Source organism: Siniperca chuatsi, linkage group LG8 (assembly GCF_020085105.1).
Source record: "Siniperca chuatsi isolate FFG_IHB_CAS linkage group LG8, ASM2008510v1, whole genome shotgun sequence".
Lineage (NCBI taxonomy): Eukaryota > Metazoa > Chordata > Actinopteri > Centrarchiformes > Sinipercidae > Siniperca > Siniperca chuatsi.
Window position 1 is genome coordinate 15,962,963 of NC_058049.1, and position 24,763 is coordinate 15,987,725.

The 24,763-nt window shown below is 41.0% G+C and overlaps 4 protein-coding genes and 2 pseudogenes across 17 annotated transcripts in view; all 6 read right to left on the reverse strand.

The window, feature by feature from the left end:
* LOC122879995 (protocadherin gamma-C5-like) overlaps positions 1-24,763 on the reverse strand; it is a 251,973-nt gene that overhangs the window by 177,359 nt on the left and 49,851 nt on the right. Inside the window, exon 1 of one of the 14 annotated variants that reach the window (XM_044204699.1) lies at positions 21,719-24,236. The exons of 10 other annotated variants lie outside the window; for them this stretch is intronic. In XM_044204699.1, the coding sequence (XP_044060634.1) occupies positions 21,719-24,112 (2,394 nt within the window). In that variant the 5' untranslated portion in view covers positions 24,113-24,236. Of the gene's footprint in view, positions 1-11,336; positions 13,851-21,718; positions 24,237-24,763 lie in introns of those variants that run through there. 3 more of the 14 variants (XM_044204710.1, XM_044204711.1, XM_044204701.1) reach the window with 3 other exon arrangements.
* Positions 1-24,763, reverse strand: part of LOC122880012 — a 184,261-nt pseudogene that overhangs the window by 137,321 nt on the left and 22,177 nt on the right.
* LOC122879994 overlaps positions 1-24,763 on the reverse strand; it is a 120,527-nt pseudogene that overhangs the window by 69,924 nt on the left and 25,840 nt on the right.
* On the reverse strand, positions 1,136-3,584 carry LOC122880736 (protocadherin gamma-A11-like). The gene is given in 2 exon segments (XM_044206150.1): positions 1,136-1,866; positions 1,869-3,584. Coding segments are annotated over 2 exon segments (2,241 nt in total). The 5' UTR covers positions 3,379-3,584.
* LOC122880015 (protocadherin beta-16-like) lies at positions 6,674-11,238 on the reverse strand. Its single transcript, XM_044204734.1, has one exon. The coding sequence runs from the start codon at positions 9,062-9,064 to the stop codon at positions 6,674-6,676; it is 2,391 nt and encodes a 796-aa protein (XP_044060669.1). The 5' UTR covers positions 9,065-11,238.
* On the reverse strand, positions 17,949-20,833 carry LOC122880737 (protocadherin gamma-A11-like). The gene has a single exon (XM_044206151.1). The coding sequence runs from the start codon at positions 20,175-20,177 to the stop codon at positions 17,949-17,951; it is 2,229 nt and encodes a 742-aa protein (XP_044062086.1). The 5' UTR covers positions 20,178-20,833.

Here is a 24,763-nt window from a genome sequence, read left to right on the forward strand (position 1 = left end):
ATGTTCTTTAGAATTGAGAGAAAATTAGAAAATGTATTTGGCACAAATAGAAACTGCCAAAGGTCATCACTGAAACTCTGTGACATTGCAGCCTTTATGCTCCAGCTGATCAGAAGTATAGAGGTTAATTTTAGCAATATACAGTGGTAATAATTTGATTCAAGCGATGCCTGCACTTATATTTGAATATTTTCATTTGTTATCAGATAATATATTATATTAGTAAATCAGTGAAGAACAAGGTTTTGATGACAGTACAAGAACAATCTCCTTAAAAATCAACGTCACTATGTCACAACTTCACATGGACAATTAATTTACTTTATGTGGACCAAACACCAATAACAACACATCTACAAATGGATAATCAGCCCCAGCAAAGTGACAAAATGACAGCAGATTAGAGTGGATTAAAAAAAAACCCAACAACCTCAAACTCTAGAATAATATCCATAAAATCCGAACACAAAATTAATTTGATCAAACAAACATTTTTCTGCTGACCTGGACAACAAACATGCAATTTCCGAGACTAATTCACTAATATGCTGTAAGTATCAGGAATGTATTCATATGTAACAGGATTGCAACTAACAAGCCTCACTAACATCTAAAACTAAACATGACTTTAACTAATAAGCCTATTGTCATATATTGACAGTATGAAAATGAAGAGGACCATGGTTGATATTAAATCGATATTGGAAACTAAAAAAAACGTGTAAAGGAATTGAAAATAATTAAAGACCCCTTTGCAACAACTGATTCATACAGACAAACCGAAATGGACAGAGACGGAAAGAAAGACACAAAAGGACAATGGCGCACCACAACCACGAAGTAAATGTTAAACAGCACTTTGAGGTTGTAAATAATACGACTACTAGAGAAGCAACTCATTCAAAATTAAATATTTGAAGGGAAAGTCTGATTAAATGTATTGTTGTTTTTTTGTTAAAAAAAAAAACTTTTGACAACACTGATGGCATGTGTATTCATACCTCTGACCACCCTTCCAATTCTCCAAACGCCTCAGCAAACTCTGTTGGACTTTTCCTCAGAGTCTGGTCAGCAGGCAGTGTGTTGTCATTGTAAGATGTCACGAACTTGAAGTCACTGGTTCTAGAACCCGTTGTCAGGTAGGCGTCATAATTATAAGTGCTGCGTAAAGTTCCTGTGCCGTCAACGTCTGCGTAATTAGGAGGAGATACGCGCTGGGGATGGCGACTGCTCCATCAAACAACAGTCTGGGCTTTCTCCTGCGACAAAACCTCACACCCAGGATGATGATAATGAAGGTCAGAAAAAAGGTGGACACAGACACCAGCGCGATGATCAGGTATGAGGTTAGCTTGGAGTTCTTCTCATCGTAAGAAATATCCTTCAGTTCTGGCACCTCAGCCAAGTTATCAGAAATAAGTAAATACATGGAACAGGTGGCAGAGAGAGAGGGCTGTCCGTTATCTTTCACTGCCACAATAAGGTTCTGTTTCATGCTGTCAGACTCAGAAATGTCCCGCTGTGTCCTGATCTCTCCGCTGTGGACACCGATAGTGAAAAGTCCCGGATCAGTGGATTTGACTATATGATAGGACAGCCAGGCGTTCTGTCCGGAGTCCGCGTCCACCGCTATCACTTTGGACACCAGAGAGCCTCCGTGTGCAGCTTTGGGGACCAGCTCGGTCATGAAGGAGTTGCCCTCCGGGGCGGGGTACAGTATCTGAGGAGAGTTGTCGTTCACGTCCGATATGAAGACACTGACGGTCACGTTGCTGCTGAGCGGAGGAGAACCGTTGTCTCTGGCCATCACGTGGACTTTGAAACTCCTCAACTGTTCATAATCAAACGACCTCACAGCGTGGATCACCCCGTGTCTCCGTTAACAGACAGATAGGAGGACACCGGGGCACCGTTCACCTCACCGGCTAACAGAGAATAAATCACGGTGCCGTTTTGTCTCCAGTCGGGGTCTCGAGCAGTAACGGAACATAAAGTGGAGCCAGGTTTGTTATTTTCAGCCACATTTGCGCTGTAGGACTGCTCCTCAAACACCGGTGGGTTGTCGTTGATGTCTGCTACAGATAACTCAACAGTTTTAGAGGAGGACAGAGGTGGAGAGCCCTCGTCAGTGGCAGTGATTGTAATGTTGTAATCAGACACTAGTTCACGGTCCAGGTGCCCTGTGGTCACCAGAGAATAATAGTTTTTAATTGAAGGAACCAACTTAAAGGGGGCGCCTTGCTGAATGGAGCAGCGGACCTGTCTGTTACTCTCAGAGTCTCTGTCCTGCACGTTAATGATGCCCACCTCTGTACCAGGTGGGGTGTCTTCTGGTATGGGATTCGTCAGTGATTTCAAATTGACTACAGGGGCGTTGTCATTCACATCAGTGACAGAAATGATTACCTTAGCATAAGATGACAGCCCTAACCCATCTTTTGCTTTAACGCGTATTTCAAATGATCTGGTAGTTTCATAATCAACAGTGCCAATTATTCGTATCTCACCTACTTTACGGTCAATACTAAATATCCTCTTCACATCCTCTGAAACATGTCCGAAATCATACGTCACCTCTCCATTGACTCCCTCGTCTGCATCAGTTGCGCTCACTGTGACCACTACAGTATCTAAAGGAGAGTTTTCAGGCAGACTGGCTTTATAAACGGCCTGGCTGAACACTGGTACATTATCATTAGCATCCAGTACAGTGACGTGTATGACTACTGTACCTGATCTCTGAGGAGAGCCACCATCTAGAGCTGTGAGGAGCAAATTGATCTCTTGTTGTTTTTCACGATCAAGCTCTTTATCAAGAACAAGCTCTATTGTGTTTCCATTAACCGCCAAAATGAAATTATCATTCTTTTTAAGACTGTACTCCTGAACTGAATTTTGTCCTACATCCGCATCGTGCGCCTCTTCTATCACAAAACGAGCTCCCCTGTCCGCCGACTCTTGAATTTCTATATTTATCAATTCTTCCTTAAATTGTGGCGAGTTGTCGTTAATATCTTGAATGTGAAGACTAATCCGATGGAGCTCCAGAGGATTCTCCAGTACGAGCGCATGTTTAAGGATGCAAGAAGCCTTTTCTCCACAAAGCCCCTCTCGGTCAATCTTGTCGGCAACAATCAGTTCTCCGTTATTCAGGTTTATGTCACAGTAACGTTTATCAGTCTCATCAGTGTCAATGCGGGCTCTTCTGTTGGATAGCGCGCCCGTCTCCAGACCGAGATCCTTGGCTATATTTCCAATAACTGATCCTCGTCTCATCTCCTCAGAAAAGGAATAGCTCATGTCTCCATATGCGACATGCAAAAAAAGAAGGAGGAAATAGAAGCTGCACGGCTGAAACGAGATAATATTTGATCCCATCGTCAAGAATGACTTCCTAAGATGTTAAAGAATTGACGCAACAATGACAGTTCAACCACATAGCACGAAAAGCAACAGCAATTCAGCGTGATTGTGCCTATATCTAGACCACGCAATGGGCGTACAAGAATATCTGTCCACAAAGGAAAGAGCAATTAAACCATTTGAAGGCTGGTGTATAGCGACACCGTGAGTTGAGTTCAACAATAACACTGATTCAAAAATCAAAAGGAACACTGTTAAAATGTGTTGTAGCCTATATAACATTGCCCACTATTCCTCTATATAACATTGAAGGTAAACTTACTTTGCCATTTACAACACTTGCATCTACAGTCACGCACAATTAGTCCAATTCAAGAGAAGTATACTGTGCATTTAGTTCAAGGCTTCAAATATTGACTCACATCAAGGTCTGAAGACAGCATGCCCTTTTTCAAGCCACACTTTTTTTTTAGATAACTATATATGCAAGCTACATACAAAACAAGTCTTGTGAATGAGTTCAGGTTGTCTTTAAATTGTCAGATATGGTACATTTAAATAGCATATATTTAAATGAAAAAATAAAGTATTGAATAACAATTAGTATGGATAGGAGTTTTTGTCATTTAAATTATTTGCTTCATTTTTAACTGCATCCTAGCTGTAAATAGATAGTAATCATCTGATAATCCTCTAAAAGGGGGCGTTGATTCTTGTCATTTTATCTGAGGTACATTTCTGCAAGGAATATATCAGGTTCCAGTCATCTCTACTGAATGTGGTCTGGTAAAATATGTCAAACTGAAAGGCTCACCATAACCATGATGTGTACATGCAAAGGTGTGGGACCCTGGACTTTCAACTGTTTTTTGTTTTGCTCAGAATTTGGTTATATTAGGATGAGTTGATATTGTGGGACAGAAACGTGGACAGTTATAACTGTATATGTACTTTCTTTAAAGAAAACTTGCAGTCTAAATGTACTGTAGCACAGGCATGACTGCAGAGAGCTGCTATTGCTGTATAAAAACCATCCATGTGCATGTTTGCAAAGGTATATTAAAATCACAGCACACCTTAGTCACCTTGGTCATCATATCACATGGTTGTACACGTTTGGTATTATGAACACTATTGTCTCCAGTGGGATTAAGATAGTATCTCCTCATAGAAGTGCCCTGCCTTTATTCCATCACATATTAGTGGGATTATTTGATTTTGTATGTAGTGTAATAAAGAGTTGTTTTGACTACATTATAATTTAAATGTATGTAAACTAAATCCATGTCTGTAAGCTCTAGAAACGCTGACATCACCAAGTTTGTAACTAGATCCAGTAGAAAGCAGGGCTGTCTTCGCTCCCCTTGGCCTGACATCCTACAATCAGCTTCAACTTGTGTTGACAAAAGTTTAAATTTTCAAGCACCAGAAAGAGCTGTGGGGACACACTACTCTACCACCTCTATACAACTACAGAGTTGTTTAACACTGCCAACCTACAAATGTTATGGTGATTTACAGTTATTAAAGTTATTTATTCTTACTACCCCACATATGGTGAAGAGGCAATAGGGCCTACCCTACACAGCAGTCATTTCTTTCTTATCAGAGATGGAAAAAAATTAAAGATCACCTTTCAGAAAGTCACAGAAGAGAGCCACAGTATACAGTCTGACAGTGAGTATCCTCTCAAGAACACAACTAATAGACAGGCATAATGTAATAAAGGGCCTTCTTAGTAAAGTCAGAGGTTTCCCCATAGGACTAAGTTAGCACAAGCACTGGATTTATCTCCATGGGACGGCCACTTCTATTGAAACTGACAAACAAAATTTATAACACAAACAACTCATTTATTTTTCTATACATAAACTTCTATCTTAAGCTGTGGTCAAATCAGACAGTAATCAAACACAACAAGAGAGGCCAGCATACATGTTTATAAAGGGGACTCGATTGGCTTTAAATGTAAAGACTTACATTCTTCAGGCGTTGTCTTCTACCTGTGGTGTATGTGTCGCTATTACACAACAATAGCATGTCTAAGGATGTTTTCAGTCATCCAACTCATGAGATACATAACGCAATCTGCTAGATACCATAGTAACATATTTCCCTGGACTATAGAGAAAGATCAGTGCTAGCCAGAAATATTTAGCAACAAAGTAACCTATTGTAAATGACATATGGTGACAAATATGGCCACATACATCATTTCCTCTTCAACAATGACCATGTGATTGCGTGAGAGACATAATTTATTATTGACAGTTTGTATATTGAAGCTGATTACTAAGACTCAATTACACTGCACACTGTATATTGCTATCAAGCTGATTAGTGAAATAGATATTATTTTTGTATTGCTATTAGATCATTTGTTTCTGTCAAGATTCCAGGGCACTACAGACAGATGTATTTGTAATAAAAATAAAGAACATGCACTAACAACAATACAAGAAGTGCCTTTAAAAATGAATGCGACTATGTTATCTTTTATGCAGGACAAACAAAATCAACAACAACAGATGCATAATGAATGATTAGCCCCAAAAAAGTGTTTGGCTTATACAGAAGCTTCAAATGTACCACATAAAGGTAAATAATCTTTTGAGAAAATTACACAGAGAACAATGCATACTATCACTGGTACTTGATCACAATTCAATGGAGCATTACTTCACCGCGAGGGAAACACGCATCATATCCAGAGCTCCCTGATTTACTTGAATAACCTGTAAATTCCAGTACTAATGAGCCTCATGTAACATCTTAAGAGTGTGCTCATGGTCTGAATAAAGCCTGTATGATGACTGCACAAAGCAAACCAGTTGCCATTCAAATTCACTATGACAGGCATTCAGTTTGTCATTAATAATGACACTAGGATGATGGTAAGAAACTGAAGTTGTGAGATATTTATGATAGTTGCATGAAACGACTTCGATGGATAGATCAGAAGCATGCATTTTCAAACAAATTGAAATATGAACTATTATGAAACCATATACAGACACAAAAAATGATAAATAAACAGCAATCAAAAGGAAAACGACAAAAGTTTAAATAAAAGCAATTTTAGAAATGAAAAAAATGAGTGTTAGGGAAGACAGCTAAAAAAATCAAACAATTCATTCATACAGAAAGATCATATAGAACAATGACTCGCAGTTTTATAGACATAGGAGACCTACATTCAAGAAAGGTTGGTGGGATATGAAGTGTATGAATAAAAACTGAAACGTTTAAGAGAAATGCAAGTTTGATTAAACTTATTTTTATGAATAGAATTCGATGCAATATAGGCTATTCATACCTGGAAGGATCCCTCCAATTCTCCAAACGCCTCAGCAAAGTCAGTTGGACTTTTCCTCAGAGTCTGGTCAGCAGGCAGTGTGTTGTCATTGTAAGATGTCACGAACTTGAAGTCACTGGTTCTAGAACCCGTTGTCAGGTAGGCGTCATAATTGTAAGTGCTGCGTAAAGTTCCTGTTCCGTCAACGTCTGCGTAATTAGGAGGGAGATACGCGCTGGGGATGGCGACTGCTCCATCAAACAACAGTCTGGGCTTTCTCCTGCGACAAAACCTCACACCCAGGATGATGATAATGAAGGTCAGAAAAAAGGTGGACACAGACACCAGCGCGATGATCAGGTATGAGGTTAGCTTGGAGTTCTTCTCATCGTAAGAAATATCCTTCAGTTCTGGCACCTCAGCCAAGTTATCAGAAATAAGTAAATACATGGAACAGGTGGCAGAGAGAGAGGGCTGTCCGTTATCTTTCACTGCCACAATAAGGTTCTGTTTCATGCTGTCAGACTCAGAAATGTCCCGCTGTGTCCTGATCTCTCCGCTGTGGACACCGATAGTGAAAAGTCCCGGATCAGTGGATTTGACTATGTGATAGGACAGCCAGGCGTTCTGTCCGGAGTCCGCGTCCACCGCTATCACTTTGGACACCAGAGAGCCTCCGTGTGCAGCTTTGGGGACCAGCTCGGTCATGAAGGAGTTGCCCTCCGGGGCGGGGTACAGTATCTGAGGAGAGTTGTCGTTCACGTCCGATATGAAGACACTGACGGTCACGTTGCTGCTGAGCGGAGGAGAACCGTTGTCTCTCGCCATCACGTGGACTTTGAAACTCCTCAACTGTTCATAATCAAACGACCTCACAGCGTGGATCACCCCCGTGTCTCCGTTAACAGACAGATAGCAGGACACCGGGGCACCGTTCACCTCACCGGCTAACAGAGAATAAATCACGGTGCCGTTTTGTCTCCAGTCGGGGTCTCGAGCAGTAACGGAACATAAAGTGGAGCCAGGTTTGTTATTTTCAGCCACATTTGCGCTGTAGGACTGCTCCTCAAACAGCGGTGGGTTGTCGTTGATGTCTGCTACAGACAACTCAACAGTTTTAGAGGAGGACAGAGGTGGAGAGCCCTCGTCAGTGGCAGTGATTGTAATGTTGTAATCAGACACTAGTTCACGGTCCAGGTGTCCTGTGGTCACCAGAGAATAATAGTTTTTAATTGAAGGAACCAACTTAAAGGGGGCGCCTTGCTGAATGGAGCAGCGGACCTGTCTGTTACTCTCAGAGTCTCTGTCCTGCACGTTAATGATGCCCACCTCTGTACCAGGTGACACGTTCTCAGGTATGGGGTTAGTAATAGATTTTAAAAATATTACAGGGGCGTTATCATTCACATCAGTCAGATCTATATAAACCTTAGCGTAAGAACTTAATCCCAGTCCATCTTTTGCCACAACTGGCAGTTCAAATGATTTTTTCTTTTCAAAGTCCGTGGTACCAATTACTCTTATTTCTCCAGTTTTACTTTCAATAGAAAACAGTTTTTCATCTGTCTCTGAAACATGACCAAAGTCATATGTCACGTCACCATTCACCCCATCATCTGCATCAGTAGCACTTACTGTAACCACTACAGTGTCAAGAGGAGAGTTTTCAGGCAGACTGGCTTTATAGACGGTCTGGCTAAACACTGGTACATTATCATTAGCATCCAGTACAGTGACATGTATCATTACAGTACCTGATCTCTGTGGAGAACCACCATCAACAGCTGTTAGAGGCAAATCAATTTCCTGTTGTGTTTCTCTATCAAGTTTATTCTCTAGAACAAGTTCAACTTTGTTCTCATCAATCATTAGAATAAAATGTTCATTCTTTTGTAGGCTGTACCTCTGAACAGAATTCTGACCAATATCCGCGTCATGTGCTTCCTCTATTAAGAAACGAGTGCCCTTTTCTGCGGACTCCTGTATTTCCATTCTAATTAAATCTCTTTTGAACTGCGGTGAGTTGTCATTTATATCTTGGACGTGTAGATTTATTCGATGTAATTCTAACGGATTCTCGAGTACAAGTTCCAGGACTAAAATGCAGGATGGTTTAGTGCCACACAGATTCTCTCTGTCAAGCCGCTCAGCAACACTTAGATCCCCGCTTTTCAAACTGATAACACACAATCGTTCGTTGTTCCCTTCGGAATCAATGCGGGCCTTGCGAGTTGACAGGGTAGTTATATCCAGACCAAGATCTTTGGCTATGTTTCCTATGACAGTTCCTGGTTTCATCTCCTCTGGGATAGAATAGCTCACCTCGGCACATACGGATTGCAGAGCAAGTAGACCGATGACAAAGAGGGTAAACAGGCCAAGCTTTGATAATCCTTTGCGTTCCATTATTTAAAAAGACAAATATCCAAAGCAAATACCAAATATTTAAAGGTATTTAGCTCAACTTGCAAATACGTGAGATATGGACTAAATCAGAGAATTCCAAAGACAGAAATCAGCAATGCGATCTCACAGCTCGTTCCACAGCCGCACCATAACTGGAAACACAAAGCTCAGGAACAATGGGTGGAGACGTCATGCTACACGGCAATGTAATATTTCCAAGTGAACTGGTAGACAGCGACACAGTGTGTTCATTTGAGATAGAGCACGTGATAGAATGATAGGCATATATAGTTGACAGCTTAATGCCGTAATATCGACATTTCCCCTATAAGCATAGAGAGCACAATGTGACACCTTAGCAGATAAAAGGATATATATATATCATCAAACCAAATTCCAAGAAAATATCGCTACGATTATTGCTAGCATTAAGTAGTGTGTAGCCTAGTTTTACGCAGTTTTTAAACGTATGGCACGAAGCAACAGTAAAATCTGCAAGCATGTTGCATTGATTGACACACATACAAACATTAAATTGAAAACAAATGAACGCAAGTTTCAATATTAACTTGGTAATATTGTTTTTATCCGTTTTCACTACGTTTTAATCGCATATGCGTCTTAAAAAATTAACTGGTATCTGCATATAAAGAAATTCCTTTGAACTGCCTTGCGCGTACCGACCCAACCAATCCTCATTAATCGGTTCGTAGATATATTACGAAAATGTTTTCAGCACCATGGACAGAGCTTATTCGCCTAAACCAGGTGGACTGCAAGCGTCTGCGTTTAAAATCACTTGTACAAAAACCGTCACGTTTGGCTTCTAAAAAAAGTTGTTGCTTTATCAATGAGCCACGGAACTTGACAATCTGTTAAATCAATGACATTTCCATATAAAGAGAGGCAAATACAACGGACCAATTACGTGACTGGTCCGGTGGCAGAACTCAGCTCCTAAGAACAAACAGACTGGTGTTGGTCGCAGTTAACAATTAATTTTAGTAAACTAGGGATTCTGTACAGATAGTTGCTGGAACGCATCAATATCGCTGCGTGCAATTTTAGAAAGTCGGTAGAGGAGAAAAGCGGCACATATGTCTGATATCAAGCAAACTCATGAGAAAGCACCGTTGCTAATGTTTAAAAAAGTATCACTTTACCAGCGTAAAAACAGTGACTTCCTGCAGATGAGTTGTAGCTCAGTGGAAGCATTGTGTTGGCTATTAGCAGGTCTATAAAGGGTCCGATATATCCCAACAAGGTAAGGGTTATTGCTGTTATTTCGCAGATAGCTGTCTAGCTTAGAGTATTACTAAATGTGAAGATTTGAAACTCCAAAGGGAAAACGGACAGGTGCATGTTACAAACAAGGGGGAAGTGCTGAAGTAAATTTTGACTAATAACCTCTAGGGTACTTAGTGCGCTATTTGGACTGCATTACAATGAATTGTGTTACTACATTTTTATCCATCTCATTTACATATTTAGATGAGCAAAAATACTAGAATCACCTGACAATATAATGCAACCTAGTAACCTAATAACAACTGAAAATGATGTTTCACACAGATAGTATTTAGGATTGTTGGATTGGATTGCAATGCAAGAGGTTTCTATACACATCTGTATCAGACTGTGCTGGTAACCTACTTAACTTGAAACCCTCTGGCAAATAAAAGAAACAGAAACATGGCCTCAGAAGTATTTGATATAGCTATATGGCCATGGTCGGATCCTTTAACTTATGATTTAGAGACAAGAATCCAGTAGGAATTAGGTTGGTTTTTTTTCTTGTGTGCATGACCATGGACATACACATCATAAAACGACTGCAACTTGTAATTACTCATTTCTGAATTAGATAGGGGAAAAGTTGTATCTCCTATGTGTATTAAATGTGAAGGGAAATATAATGGGCTAGAGACAAAACGCAGAGGGGATGTTAAAAGAGTGAACAGTCTAAACCATAATTTCGTGTTTTCCATCCTCAGTATATTAAAGTCGTCGAAGCTCTTCATTAGGCCCTGGAGTCAGGTAGAAAATGTGTTTAAATTATAGCACGAATCTTGAGCCAGAGAATTGCCGTTATGAAAAGGTAAAAATGTATTGTTAGTCAATAATTAGGTATGTAATGATTGAAACATTCAAATCAGTCAAACATGTGGACCAAAGTGATAGAGCATCTCTTTTTGCTTTACATTCACGGGTTAAGTGTAGCCTCTGACCTCCAAAGTGAATCATATTGAACCTTTTACTCTGGAATGCTTACCTGGGGAGAATCGTCAGACTCGCCAAACGCTTCAGCAAAGTCTGTTGGACTTTTCCTCAGAGTCTGGTCAACAGGTAGTGTGTTGTCATTGTAAGATGATACGAACTTGAAGTCACTGGTTCTAGAACCCGTTGTCAGGTAGGCGTCATAATTGTAAGTGCTGCGTAAAGTTCCTGTTCCGTCAACGTCTGCGTAATTAGGAGGGAGATACGCGCTGGGGATGGCGACTGCTCCATCAAACAACAGTCTGGGCTTTCTCCTGCGACAAAACCTCACACCCAGGATGATGATAATGAAGGTCAGAAAAAAGGTGGACACAGACACCAGCGCGATGATCAGGTATGAGGTTAGCTTAGAGTTCTTCTCATCGTAAGAAATATCCTTCAGTTCTGGCACCTCAGCCAAGTTATCAGAAATAAGTAAATACATGGAACAGGTGGCAGAGAGAGAGGGCTGCCCGTTATCTTTCACTGCCACAATAAGGTTCTGTTTCATGCTGTCAGACTCAGAAATGTCCCGCTGTGTCCTGATCTCTCCGCTGTGGACACCGATAGTGAAAAGTCCCGGATCAGTGGATTTAACTATATGATAGGACAGCCAGGAGTTCTGTCCGGAGTCCGCGTCCACCGCTATCACTTTGGACACCAGAGAGCCTCCGTGTGCAGCTTTGGGGACCAGCTCGGTCATGAAGGAGTTGCCCACCGGGGCGGGGTACAGTATCTGAGGAGAGTTGTCGTTCACGTCCGATATGAAGACACTGACGGTCACGTTGCTGGTGAGCGGAGGAGAACCGTTGTCTCTCGCCATCACGTGGACTTTGAAACTCCTCAACTGTTCATAATCAAACGACCTCACAGCGTGGATCACCCCCGTGTCTCCGTTAACAGACAGATAGGAGGACACCGGGGCACCGTTCACCTCACCGGCTAACAGAGAATAAATCACGGTGCCGTTTTGTCTCCAGTCGGGGTCTCGAGCAGTAACGGAACATAAAGTGGAGCCAGGTTTGTTATTTTCAGCCACATTTGCGCTGTAGGACTGCTCCTCAAACACCGGTGGGTTGTCGTTGATGTCTGCTACAGATAACTCAACAGTTTTAGAGGAGGACAGAGGTGGAGAGCCCTCGTCAGTGGCAGTGATTGTAATGTTGTAATCAGACACTAGTTCACGGTCCAGGTGTCCTGTGGTCACCAGAGAATAATAGTTTTTAATTGAAGGAACCAACTTAAAGGGGGCGCCTTGCTGAATGGAGCAGCGGACCTGCCTGTTACTCTCAGAGTCTCTGTCCTGCACGTTAATGATGCCCACCTCTGTACCAGGTGGCACGTTCTCAGGTATGGGGTTGGTGAGTGATTTCAGATATATGACTGGTGCGTTGTCATTCATATCAGTAATCTCAATTATTAACGTTGCATATGACGCCAATCCCAGACCGTCTTTGGCGCTGATCTGCATTTCATATGCCGATTCTTTTTCATAATCAATAGACCCAGCCACATTAACTTCTCCTGTTTTAGCGTTTAGAGAGAAAACTTGGTTTTCATCGGAAACATGATCAAATCCATAGGTAATTTCGCTATTTAAACCTTCGTCTGCATCAGTTGCACTCACTGTGATCACCACTGTATCCAGAGGAGCGTTTTCAGGCAGACTTGCTTTATAGACGGTCTGGCTAAACACTGGTACATTATCATTAGCATCCAGGACAGTGACGTGTATGACTACAGTGCCTGATCTCTGAGGAGAGCCACCATCGACTGCGGTAAGCAATAACATGATCTCCCTTTTCTCCTCTCTGTCTAACTCTTTGTCTAAGATTAATTCACCGTATTTCCGTCCGCCAGATTTCGTGTTTACATTTAATTTGAAATGATCATTCTGCTCAAGTGAGTAGCCCTGAACAGCATTTTCTCCGATGTCTCCATCGTGTGCCTCATCCAGCAGAAACCGTGCACCTTTGTCCGCCGATTCCCGAATTTCAAATTTAAGTGACTCCTCTTTAAACTGCGGTGAATTGTCATTGATATCTTGAACGCGGATACTAATACGGTGCAGCTCTAAAGGGTTTTCCAGTACGAGTTCCTGTTTTAGAACACATGATGCCTTTTTCGCACAAAGCCCTTCTCTGTCAATCCTCTCTTGTACGATCAAGTCTCCGGTATTGAGGTTAACACCGGAGTACTGGACGTTGTTGTCCTCAGTATCGATACGGGCCTTGCGAGCGGACAATCTGCCCAAATCAAGTCCCAGATCCTTAGCGATATTTCCAATTACAGATCCACGTTTCATCTCCTCCGGGATAGAGTAGCTCACGTCTCCAGAGACGGAGTGGAGGGCAAGAAAAATACAAGCAAGGCCGCAGAGCAGCGCAAATCTGCTGTATCCCATTGTTACTGCGAGAAAGACCACTACTAAGTATAGCAAACTATATCAAATCCGTGACTTCCCGCAATATACAAAATCTTCACACTGCGATAATATCACCAACCATTTTTGTCAACTGCGGTACAACAGCAGAGTCAGGCTTTAAATTGGTTGAGACAGAAGGGTGGAGAATGACCGTGCCTTCTCGTTTGCTGGTACACACTGACACCATGAGTATTTGGTTAGGCATAACAAGGCGATTTATGATTTTGGCTGGTTTACACATAGAGCCCTTCAGAGAACATTGTTAATCAAAAGGGCAACAACAATAATAATAATGATAATAATAATAATAGTAGCTTTACCATTTTAGGATTACCTTACACTTATACAAGACGGCTTTGTCCCCCTTGTGATGTAAAAAAAAACAGCAACACAAAAGTTCAACTTGAAAACATTCAAAGTGTTTCTCTGAAAGAACCCTATGTTTTCAAAAAAATGTTTGGTATGTCAAACTGTAGACACAGCACAGAAACTTAGCGGGGAACACTTTCATTTTAGATTTCTGTAGATGTTTCATTTTATCTCAAATCTGTACTGTGTCCTGAAAAGCTAAACTGATGTTCCAAACATGTTTTGTCTGTACCTCATTCATGAAACAGTGGTCATATTTTTTTCTCCCTTGCTGCACTTTTGTTCCATTTCCACCTTACTGGGCTAAGATAGGATCAAGTAAAAGAGAGGACAATGTGATTAAATATCTTCTGGTATACCTTCTGTGGTCTAATCATATACAAACACTTTACCTTGTAACTGTACAGATTGAAAGCATGTGAGGAAAAAATATTTAAGCATTTTAATCAATGAGATTAAACCTACTGAGCCATCTGTTACAGACTGTAGACTGAAGTGCTGTGTGCTTTCAACCACATCACCAACAGATTTGTACTCAGTGTTAATTCACTACACTGACACACAGATCTATTGATTGTCTCAAAAGAATATTGACAACTTGGATAAGACAAAAACATCCAACACATATTTCCCTCCCAAAGGTCTTTGTATGAATGCTTGAATCTACCCTGATGAGCAACACAATATTATTTTGATTGTTGTTGGTGGTGGTGTAAACATCAGTAACAGAAGACGTTTTTCCAGATAGAGATTTAAACATGGTGCTATTGTTGACTGATGTAACTTTGAAGGTTGGCATACGTTAAGAAAGGCTGACCAACAGCTGCTACAAAGCCCAATAAAACAATGCTGCCATTTCATTTAATATGTTGGAACAGTAAAATGCATCAAATAAGACACTATCTGAGTTTGACGAAAAAATGTAACTATGTCTACATGGTGCTTTGTCAAAAACGTGATTGCAATGTCTGGCATTTAAATGGAGCGATGATTTTAACAGTTTTCCCTCTCTCGAGCACTTTCGTTTACTTCATCATCACTGGCAAAACAAGTTCAATTTCTACATAACCAAAGGACCTTACAATCGTACCAAAAGACATCAGATCGTTATAAATAACATCTTGTGTTTTAGAAACTCATTCCTCGAGTATAATAACTATTTAAAATCACCTCTGATTGTGACTACAACTGAGGTTTGTAATTAGCTTTGTACATGTACAACAAAAGAGAATGGTATCTACCAAGGAGAAGAATACAAAACTATGAAATCATGTGAGAACCTGAAGAAGGATATACCATATATGTCAACAAGTGAGTACCATAATAATTTAGGGGAAAACGCATTTTTCAACATCAATCAAAACCACTGCAGATAAAGAAAGCAATGCTCAAGCTGAACGGACAAAGTGGTTCACTTTACATGTTCACAGGCCTCTAAAACTGTCCCAATATCGATAAACAGTAATAAGCTAAATCTGACGAACAATTCTAAAGAGGCTCATACAATTATATCACATAGAGGAATTACTTATTTGAATCAAGACATTAAAACATAGAAAAACTAAATCATTTAGAACATGCAATATCAAAGCAAATTCACCAACATGAAACTCAAAAAGGGGAAAAATGACAACAAAATAAGAGAGAGAGGTAAATTAGCCCAGTAAATGCATCAAGTATCAAACGGAGATCAGCACCAAGGACAGAGTAAAAGGAAAGTAATCTAAATGGTTTTACTTTACTATAGCATGAAGGGCAATCATGTGAGCAGATACCTTTAAAGTGAGATAAGATAACAAAATATCATTATGACATGAAGCTGAAATCTAAATTCCTTTAGGCATCATCGTGAATTAAGAAAATCCTTGAAACATCTATTTAATCACAATCGCAGAAAAGAACAATGATACTGAAAAAAGCAAAAAACAAAACTGCAGAATGGTTAAGTGAGGACGTTGATCACAGGTTTAGTAAAATAAAATGTGTTCCTACCTCAAGAGAATCATCATAATCTTCAAATGCATCAGCAGTATGGAGTCAGACAGTGATTTCAGATATATAACCGGTGCCTTGTCATTTATATCTGTAATCTCAATTATTAACGTTGCTTATACCACACCATCTTTTACGCTTATCTGCATTTCATATAATGAAGATTTTTCATGATCAATAGCTCCAGCCACTCTCACCTCTCCAGTTTTAGGGTGTAAAGAAAACACGTTGCTATTGTGATTTGAAACATGGTTAAGACCATAAGTAACTTAACCATAAGCTACATCAGTTGCACTCACTGTGATCACCAATGTATCCAGAGGAGAGTTTTCAGGCAGATTTGCTTTATACGCCACAGTATTGAACGTTGTTATCCTCAGTAACAAGTAAAAGAACACTACACATTTAAATTTGCCACAAGATTTATCAACGATGCATTCGTGTCTTCCTCAAATATACAAAAACCGCTGGACTGTGAAGCGCTTTTAGTCTGCTGCACAATTATAGAAACAGGCTTAATATTTGTTGATATAAATGGGTGGGGAGTGAACATGCAATCTCCTTTATTAGTCTAAGCTGGCACCTTGAGTACTTTTTTGTATTATTTTCTATACAACACGATTTAAAAGAGAAAGCCTTACAAAGTACCTCATTAGTCCTAGAAAAACATAACACCACAGTTTAAGAAATGCCTAAGCTTAGAAGTTGAAAATGTTTTTTTTCCATTTAAAAAAACAAACAACAACTTTAAACTAACACCATAAATACTGTATTAGAGAGATATGGTGGATTTTTACACATGAATTTGTCTTACATCCTACTACAATGTGGCTATATGTTTGTATTTTCTGAATACATACACAGAAAATAGAGGTATGGCACATTGCCTCTAAGATTCGGCTCGAGATAAAACTGTATTCAGCATCATGGAGAGAGACACGAGGAGTCTGAGTGTGTGTGCCCACATGGTAAAAAGGGCAGAGCCCTAAGGAAACGACCCTCCTAATTTTTGATTAACATAAAATGACATCAAACATCTCAACTCAACAGCCTTTGGCCAACAACATTAATTGTTACACACGTTGGAACCCCTCAAAATGTATGTTCCCAATCACAAAAACTATAACTGTAATACAGAGCCCGAATGTTAATTACAAAATGGGACAGAAATGTCTCAAATTCAAAAGTGAAATTAATCTAAAATGCTGAAAATGTGAAAAAATACAACACAGAGGTATGTTGCTGCTGAAAATACATCAAGAGCAACAGCGAGGTTCAGCACCAAGGACAGAGACACAAAGAGAAAGCTGCAGCTCTACCCAAAATACACAGGCAGAGACTCCGATGCTGTGTTAACATATAGACCAGTTTTGGGGAAAGGATACGAAGAAAAAGATCAACAGCCTCTACTTGAATGACAACAGAATTTTAAATATCGGCATAGAAGAGTGGAAGAACTCCACAATAAACTCATAATGCAATTTCATGCTCAGTGTGAATTTAGGAACAAGGGAAACTAAGCTTGTAGTGTCGTTTAACGTCAAATGACTTAACTCACAGGCATGTTAAATTGTCAAAAATCGTAGTAAGAAAAACGACAAGAAAGGCAAATACAAATTATATAGTACCCTTAAGGGTACAACTATAAGGGTATTGGCGGGATCATTAAGGTGTAAAAAGGTAAACGAGATGTGACAACTGTTCCTACCTTTGGAGAGTCATCACAATCTCCAAACGCTGCAGCAAAGTCAGTTGGACTTTTCCTCAGAGTCTGGTCAGCAGGCAGTGTGTTGTCATTGTAAGATGTCACGAACTTGAAGTCACTGGTTCTAGAACCCGTTGTCAGGTAGGCGTCATAATTGTAAGTGCTGCGTAAAGTTCCTGTTCCGTCAACGTCTGCGTAATTAGGAGGAGATACGCGCTGGGGATGGCGACTGCTCCATCAAACAACAGTCTGGGCTTTCTCCTGCGACAAAACCTCACACCGAGGATGATGATAATGAAGGTCAGAAAAAAGGTGGACACAGACACCAGCGCGATGATCAGGTATGAGGTTAGCTTGGAGTTCTTCTCATCGTAAGAAATATCCTTCAGTTCTGGCACCTCAGCCAAGTTATCAGAAATAAGTAAATACATGGAACAGGTGGCAGAGAGAGAGGGCTGTCCGTTATCTTTCACTGCCACAATAAGGTTCTGTTTCATGCTGTCAGACTCAGAAATGTCCCGCTGTGTCCTGATCTCTCCGCTGTGGACACCGATAGTGAAAAGTCCCGGATCAGTGGATTTGACTATGTGATAGGACAGCCAGGCGTTCTGTCCGGAGTCCGCGTCCACCGCTATCACTTTGGACACCAGAGAGCCTGCGTGTGCAGCTTTGGGGACCAGCTCGGTCATGAAGGAGTTGCCCTCCGGGGCGGGGTACAGTATCTGAGGAGAGTTGTCGTTCACGTCCGATATGAAGACACTGACGGTCACGTTGCTGCTGAGCGGAGGAGAACCGTTGTCTCTCACCATCACGTGGACTTTGAAACTCCTCAACTGTTCATAATCAAACGACCTCACAGCGTGGATCACCCCCGTGTCTCCGTTAACAGACAGATAGGAGGACACCGGGGCACCGTTCACCTCACCGGCTAACAGAGAATAAATCACGGTGCCGTTTTGTCTCCAGTCGGGGTCTCGAGCAGTAACGGAACTTAAAGTGGAGCCAGGTTTGTTATTTTCAGCCACATATGCGCTGTAGGACTGCTCCTCAAACACCGGTGGGTTGTCGTTGATGTCTGCTACAGACAACTGAACAGTTTTAGAGGAGGACAGAGGTGGAGAGCCCTCGTCAGTGGCAGTGATTGTAATGTTGTAATCAGACACTAGTTCACGGTCCAGTTGTCCTGTGGTCACCAGAGAATAATAGTTTTTAATTGAAGGAACCAACTTAAAGGGGGCGCCTTGCTGAATGGAGCAGCGGACCTGTTGGTTATTATCAGAATCTGCATCCTGCACGTTAATGATGCTCACCTCTGTACCAGGTGACACGTTCTCCGGAATTGGATTTGCCAGAGATTTCACATAAATTACAGGTATATTGTCATTGACATCGGTGACATCAACGGTTACCTTTGTGTATGACGATAACCCTAAACCATCCTTTGCTTTAATGCGCAAATCATACGTTGCAACAGTTTCAAAGTCAATCGCACCCTTAACTTTTATTTTGCCGTTTTTACGGTCAATACTAAAAACTTTCTTCACATCCTCTGAAACATGTCCAAATTCATACGTCACCTCTCCATTGACTCCCTCGTCTGCATCAGTTGCGCTCACTGTGACCACTACAGTATCTAAAGGAGAGTTTTCAGGCAGACTGGCTTTATAAACGGCCTGGCTGAACACTGGTACATTATCATTAGCATCCAGTACAGTGACGTGTATGACTACTGTACCTGATCTCTGAGGAGAGCCACCATCTAGAGCTGTGAGGAGCAAATTGATGTTTTGTTGTTTTTCACGATCAAGCTCTTTATCAAGAACAAGCTCTATTGTGTTTCCATTAACCGCCAAAATAAAATTATCATTCTTTTTAAGACTGTACTGCTGAACTGAATTTTGTCCTACATCCGCATCGTGCGCCTCTTCTATCACAAAACGAGCTCCCCTGACTGCCGACTCCCGAATTTCTATATTGATCAATTCTTCCTTAAATTGTGGCGAGTTATCGTTAATATCGTGAATGTGAAGACTGAAAGGATGCAGTTCCAGAGGATTCTCCAGTACAAGATCGCGTTTTATCACACACGACAGCTTTTCTCCACAAAGCCCTTCTCGGTCAATCCTGTCGGCCACAATTAAATCTCCAGTACTGAGACTGATGTCACAATAACGTTTGCGATTCCCTGCGGCGTCAACACGGGCATTTCTAGCGAACAGTTTACTCGAGTCCAGGTTAAGATCCTTCGCTATATTCCCAATAAGAGATCCGCGCTTCATTTCCTCTTGAAAGGAGTAGCTCACGTCCCCATTCACGGCTTGCAACAATAGAAAGAAAACGAAGCAGCTCACTTTGAGCCCCATCATGGCAATGCGTTTGTTACAGAAAAGGGATTCTCGTTTAGATTACAAATTCAATAAGTATTATACAGTTCAGTCAATAGAAAATCGACAGCACTCCACAGTTACTCTGGCTTCATCCAGCAGCAACTGAAAAATTACCCTTGTATTGGTCTATACATAAGAGGGTGGAGTGGAAATGCTTCACGTAGACTGGTGAATAGCGACACCATGAGTGGAATGAAGAAATTACAGACTGCAGATATACAATTATTCTTATTGTTCTTGTTCTTCTTATTGTTATTATCATTATTAGTAAACTATAATTGGCATCTTAAAATGATAGAGGAATGATATTAATTGGTTTACCATTTTAAGCACCGTCATAACACAATACAGGCTGGGTGTAAGAAAAGAGTAATTGTTATAGTTATAGATTAATTGAACTCATTAATTTGAAACATGAAAGCTCGTATTCTAAGGAATGTAATAAGCTAATACTTTTTACTGAAATTAAAACGCCAAGTCTCATAAAATGTTATCATGCAGCCATTGTAGTGTATGTCTTTCACATATCAGTCCTCTGATAGACTGACACACTGGATAACCACGTAAATAAAATATGTTCTTACAATGTATCAACATGCAAAGACAGAAACTGGTGAATCCAAACATATTAAATCTTTTGAAAAGATTAAAGACACTACTGAACCCTAAAGCAGATAGATAGGTAGATATACATAGGTGAGAAAAATACAAAATACATTATATGTTTCAATGAGTGTACTACAAGCTCTCTCAAGCCTATTTAAAGTAACACAAACCACAATAGCACCAAGTCAAAACTACTAATATTTCCAAAGACTCAGCAGGTTAAACTTAGAGACCCCACTGCCACTCAAAGGTTTTTGAACACTTCATATTTGACGTTTTTGGTTGAATATAGATACATGTATCATTCAGAATACACTGGAAGTACAAAATATGACTAGAATAAATATGGAAACTTAATAGCTTGATGACATGATAGCCTAATTAATCGAAACCTATTTGACTGGAATCACATAGATCTTTATCAATCTAGTAAGGCATGTGTAGCAGATAACAGTAACAACGTATAACGTATAAATTGTACGCTGAAAACTGTCTGTTAGACATCCACCCAAATACTTTGTGAGAGAACAAGCCTCTGACTTTATCAGATTTTGCCAATATTGTGAAAAATGATCTGTTAGTTCTAACTTCATTTCTATGATGGCCTCGTTTTGTGTGACGTATTAATAAGCAGAACCAAATGAAACATTATTTGGAAATTTATTTAACACATGTTTACTGGGAAGGGTGCTGACCCATACATGGGCGAATCTAATTAGATACACGTTACTGCAAATTATCTACTCATTAAGAAATAAATGAAGGAAGACAGAAAGAAATAACTGTCGATTATTATTTATATTGTCATTACACGTACTGTATTTTGTAGTTGAGATTGGAAACTAACTCTGTGGAACGCTTTTTAACTTTTGGCAGAAAACATAATAAAACCATGTTTTTTCAATTTCTCCTACCTCTAGGGAGACTTCAGAATCTCCAAACGCTTCAGCAAAGTCTGTTGGACTTTTCCTCAGAGTCTGGTCAGCAGGCAGTGTGTTGTCATTGTAAGATGATACGAACTTGAAGTCACTGGTTCTAGAACCCGTTGTCAGGTAGGCGTCATAATTGTAAGTGCTGCGTAAAGTTCCTGTGCCGTCAACGTCTGCGTAATTAGGAGGGAGATACGCGCTGGGGATGGCGACTGCTCCATCAAACAACAGTCTGGGCTTTCTCCTGCGACAAAACCTCACACCCAGGATGATGATAATGAAGGTCAGAAAAAAGGTGGACACAGACACCAGCGCGATGATCAGGTATGAGGTTAGCTTGGAGTTCTTCTCATCGTAAGAAATATCCTTCAGTTCTGGCACCTCAGCCAAGTTATCAGAAATAAGTAAATACATGGAACAGGTGGCAGAGAGAGAGGGCTGTCCGCTATCTTTCACTGCCACAATAAGGTTCTGTTTCATGCTGTCAGACTCAGAAATGTCCCGCTGTGTCCTGATCTCTCCGCTGTGGACACCGATAGTGAAAAGTCCCGGATCAGTGGATTTGACTATATGATAGGACAGCCAGGCGTTCTGTCCGGAGTCCGCGTCCACCGCTATCACTTTGGACACCAGAGAGCCTCCGTGTGCAGCTTTGGGGACCAGCTCGGTCATGAAGGAGTTGCCCTCCGGGGCGGGGTACAGTATCTGAGGAGAGTTGTCGTTCACGTCCGATATGAAGACACTGACGGTCACGTTGCTGCTGAGCGGAGGAGAACCGTTGTCTCTCGCCATCACGTGGACTTTGAAACTCCTCAACTGTTCATAATCAAACGACCTCACAGCGTGGATCACCCCCGTGTCTCCGTTAACAGACAGATAGGAGGACACCGGGGCACCGTTCACCTCACCGGAGAATAACAGAGAATAAATCACGGTGCCGTTTTGTCTCCAGTCGGGGTCTCGAGCAGTAACGGAACATAAAGTGGAGCCAGGTTTGTTATTTTCAGCCACATATGCGCTGTAGGACTGCTCCTCAAACACCGGTGGGTTGTCGTTGATGTCTGCTACAGATAACTCAACAGTTTTAGAGGAGGACAGAGGTGGAGAGCCCTCGTCAGCGGCAGTGATTGTAATGTTGTAATCAGACACTAGTTCACGGTCCAGGTGTCCTGTGGTCACCAGAGAATAATAGTTTTTAATTGAAGGAACCAACTTAAAGGGGGCGCCTTGCTGAATGGAGCAGCGGACCTGTCTGTTACTCTCAGAGTCTCTGTCCTGCACGTTAATGATGCCCACCTCTGTACCAGGTGGCACGTTCTCAGGTATGGGGTTGGTGAGTGATTTTAGATATATCACTGGGGCGTTGTCATTTACATCAGTAATCTCAATTATTAACGTTGCGTATGTAACTAATCCCAGACCATCTTTGGCGCTGATCTGCATTTCATAGGATGACACTTTCTCATAATCAATAGACCCAGCTACTCTCACCTCCCCCGTTTTAGAGTGTAAGGAAAACACGTTGTTATTTTCATCGGAAACATGATCAAATCCATAGGTAATTTCGCTATTTAAACCTTCGTCTGCATCAGTTGCACTCACTGTGATCACCACTGTATCCAGAGGAGCGTTTTCAGGCAGACTTGCTTTATAGACGGTCTGGCTAAACACTGGTACATTATCATTAGCATCCAGGACAGTGACGTGTATGACTACAGTGCCTGATCTCTGAGGAGAGCCACCATCGACTGCGGTAAGCAATAACATGATCTCCCTTTTCTCCTCTCTGTCTAACTCTTTGTCTAAGATTAATTCACCGTATTTCCGTCCGCCAGATTTCGTGTTTACATTTAATTTGAAATGATCATTCTGCTCAAGTGAGTAGCCCTGAACAGCATTTTCTCCGATGTCTCCATCGTGTGCTTCCCCAAGAAGAAACCGTGCACCTTTGTCCGCCGATTCCCGAATTTCAAATTTAAGTGACTCCTCTTTAAACTGCGGTGAATTGTCATTGATATCTTGAACGCGGATACTAATACGGTGCAGCTCTAAAGGGTTTTCCAGTACGAGTTCCTGTTTTAGAACACATGATGCCTTTTTCGCACAAAGCCCTTCTCTGTCAATCCTCTCTTGTACGATCAAGTCTCCGGTATTGAGGTTAACACCGGAGTACTGGACGTTGTTGTCCTCAGTATCGATACGGGCCTTGCGAGCGGACAATCTGCCCAAATCAAGTCCCAGATCCTTAGCGATATTTCCAATTACAGATCCACGTTTCATCTCCTCCGGGATAGAGTAGCTCACGTCTCCAGAGACGGGGTGGAGGGCAAGAAAAATACAAGTAATGCCGCAGAGCAGCGCAAATCTGCTGTATCCCATTGTTACTGCGAGAAAGACCACTACTAAGTATAGCAAACTATATCAAATCCGTGACTTCCCGCAATATACAAAATCTTCACACTGCGATAATATCACCAACCATTTTTGTCAACTGCGGTACAACAGCAGAGTCAGGCTTTAAATTGGTTGAGACAGAAGGGTGGAGAATGACCGTGCCTTCTCGTTTGCTGGTACACACTGACACCATGAGTATTTGGTTAGGCATAACAAGGCGATTTATGATTTTGGCTGGTTTACACATAGAGCCCTTCAGAGAACCTTGTTAATCAAAAGGGCGACAACAACCACAATAACAATAATAATGATGATAATAATAATAATAGTAGCTTTACCATTTTAGGATTACCTTACACTTATACAAGACGGCTTTGTCCCCCTTGTGATGTAAAAAAAAAACAGCAACACAAAAGTTCAACTTGAAAACATTCAAAGTGTTTCTCTGAAAGAACCCTATGTTTTCAAAAAAAATGTTTGGTATGTCAAACTTTAGACACAGCACAGAAACTTAGCGGGGAACACTTTCATTTTAGATTTCTGCGAATGTTTCCTTTAATCTCAAATCTGTACTGTGTCCTGAAAAGCTAAACTGATGTTCCGAACATGTTTTGTCTGTACCTCATTCATGAAACA

Bases quoted from the DNA above. Each gene is read 5' to 3' on its own strand.
- LOC122880015 (XM_044204734.1), bottom strand. From the start codon at position 9,064: ATGGAACGCAAAGGATTATCAAAGCTTGGCCTGTTTACCCTCTTTGTC.
- LOC122880737 (XM_044206151.1), bottom strand. From the start codon at position 20,177: ATGATGGGGCTCAAAGTGAGCTGCTTCGTTTTCTTTCTATTGTTGCAA.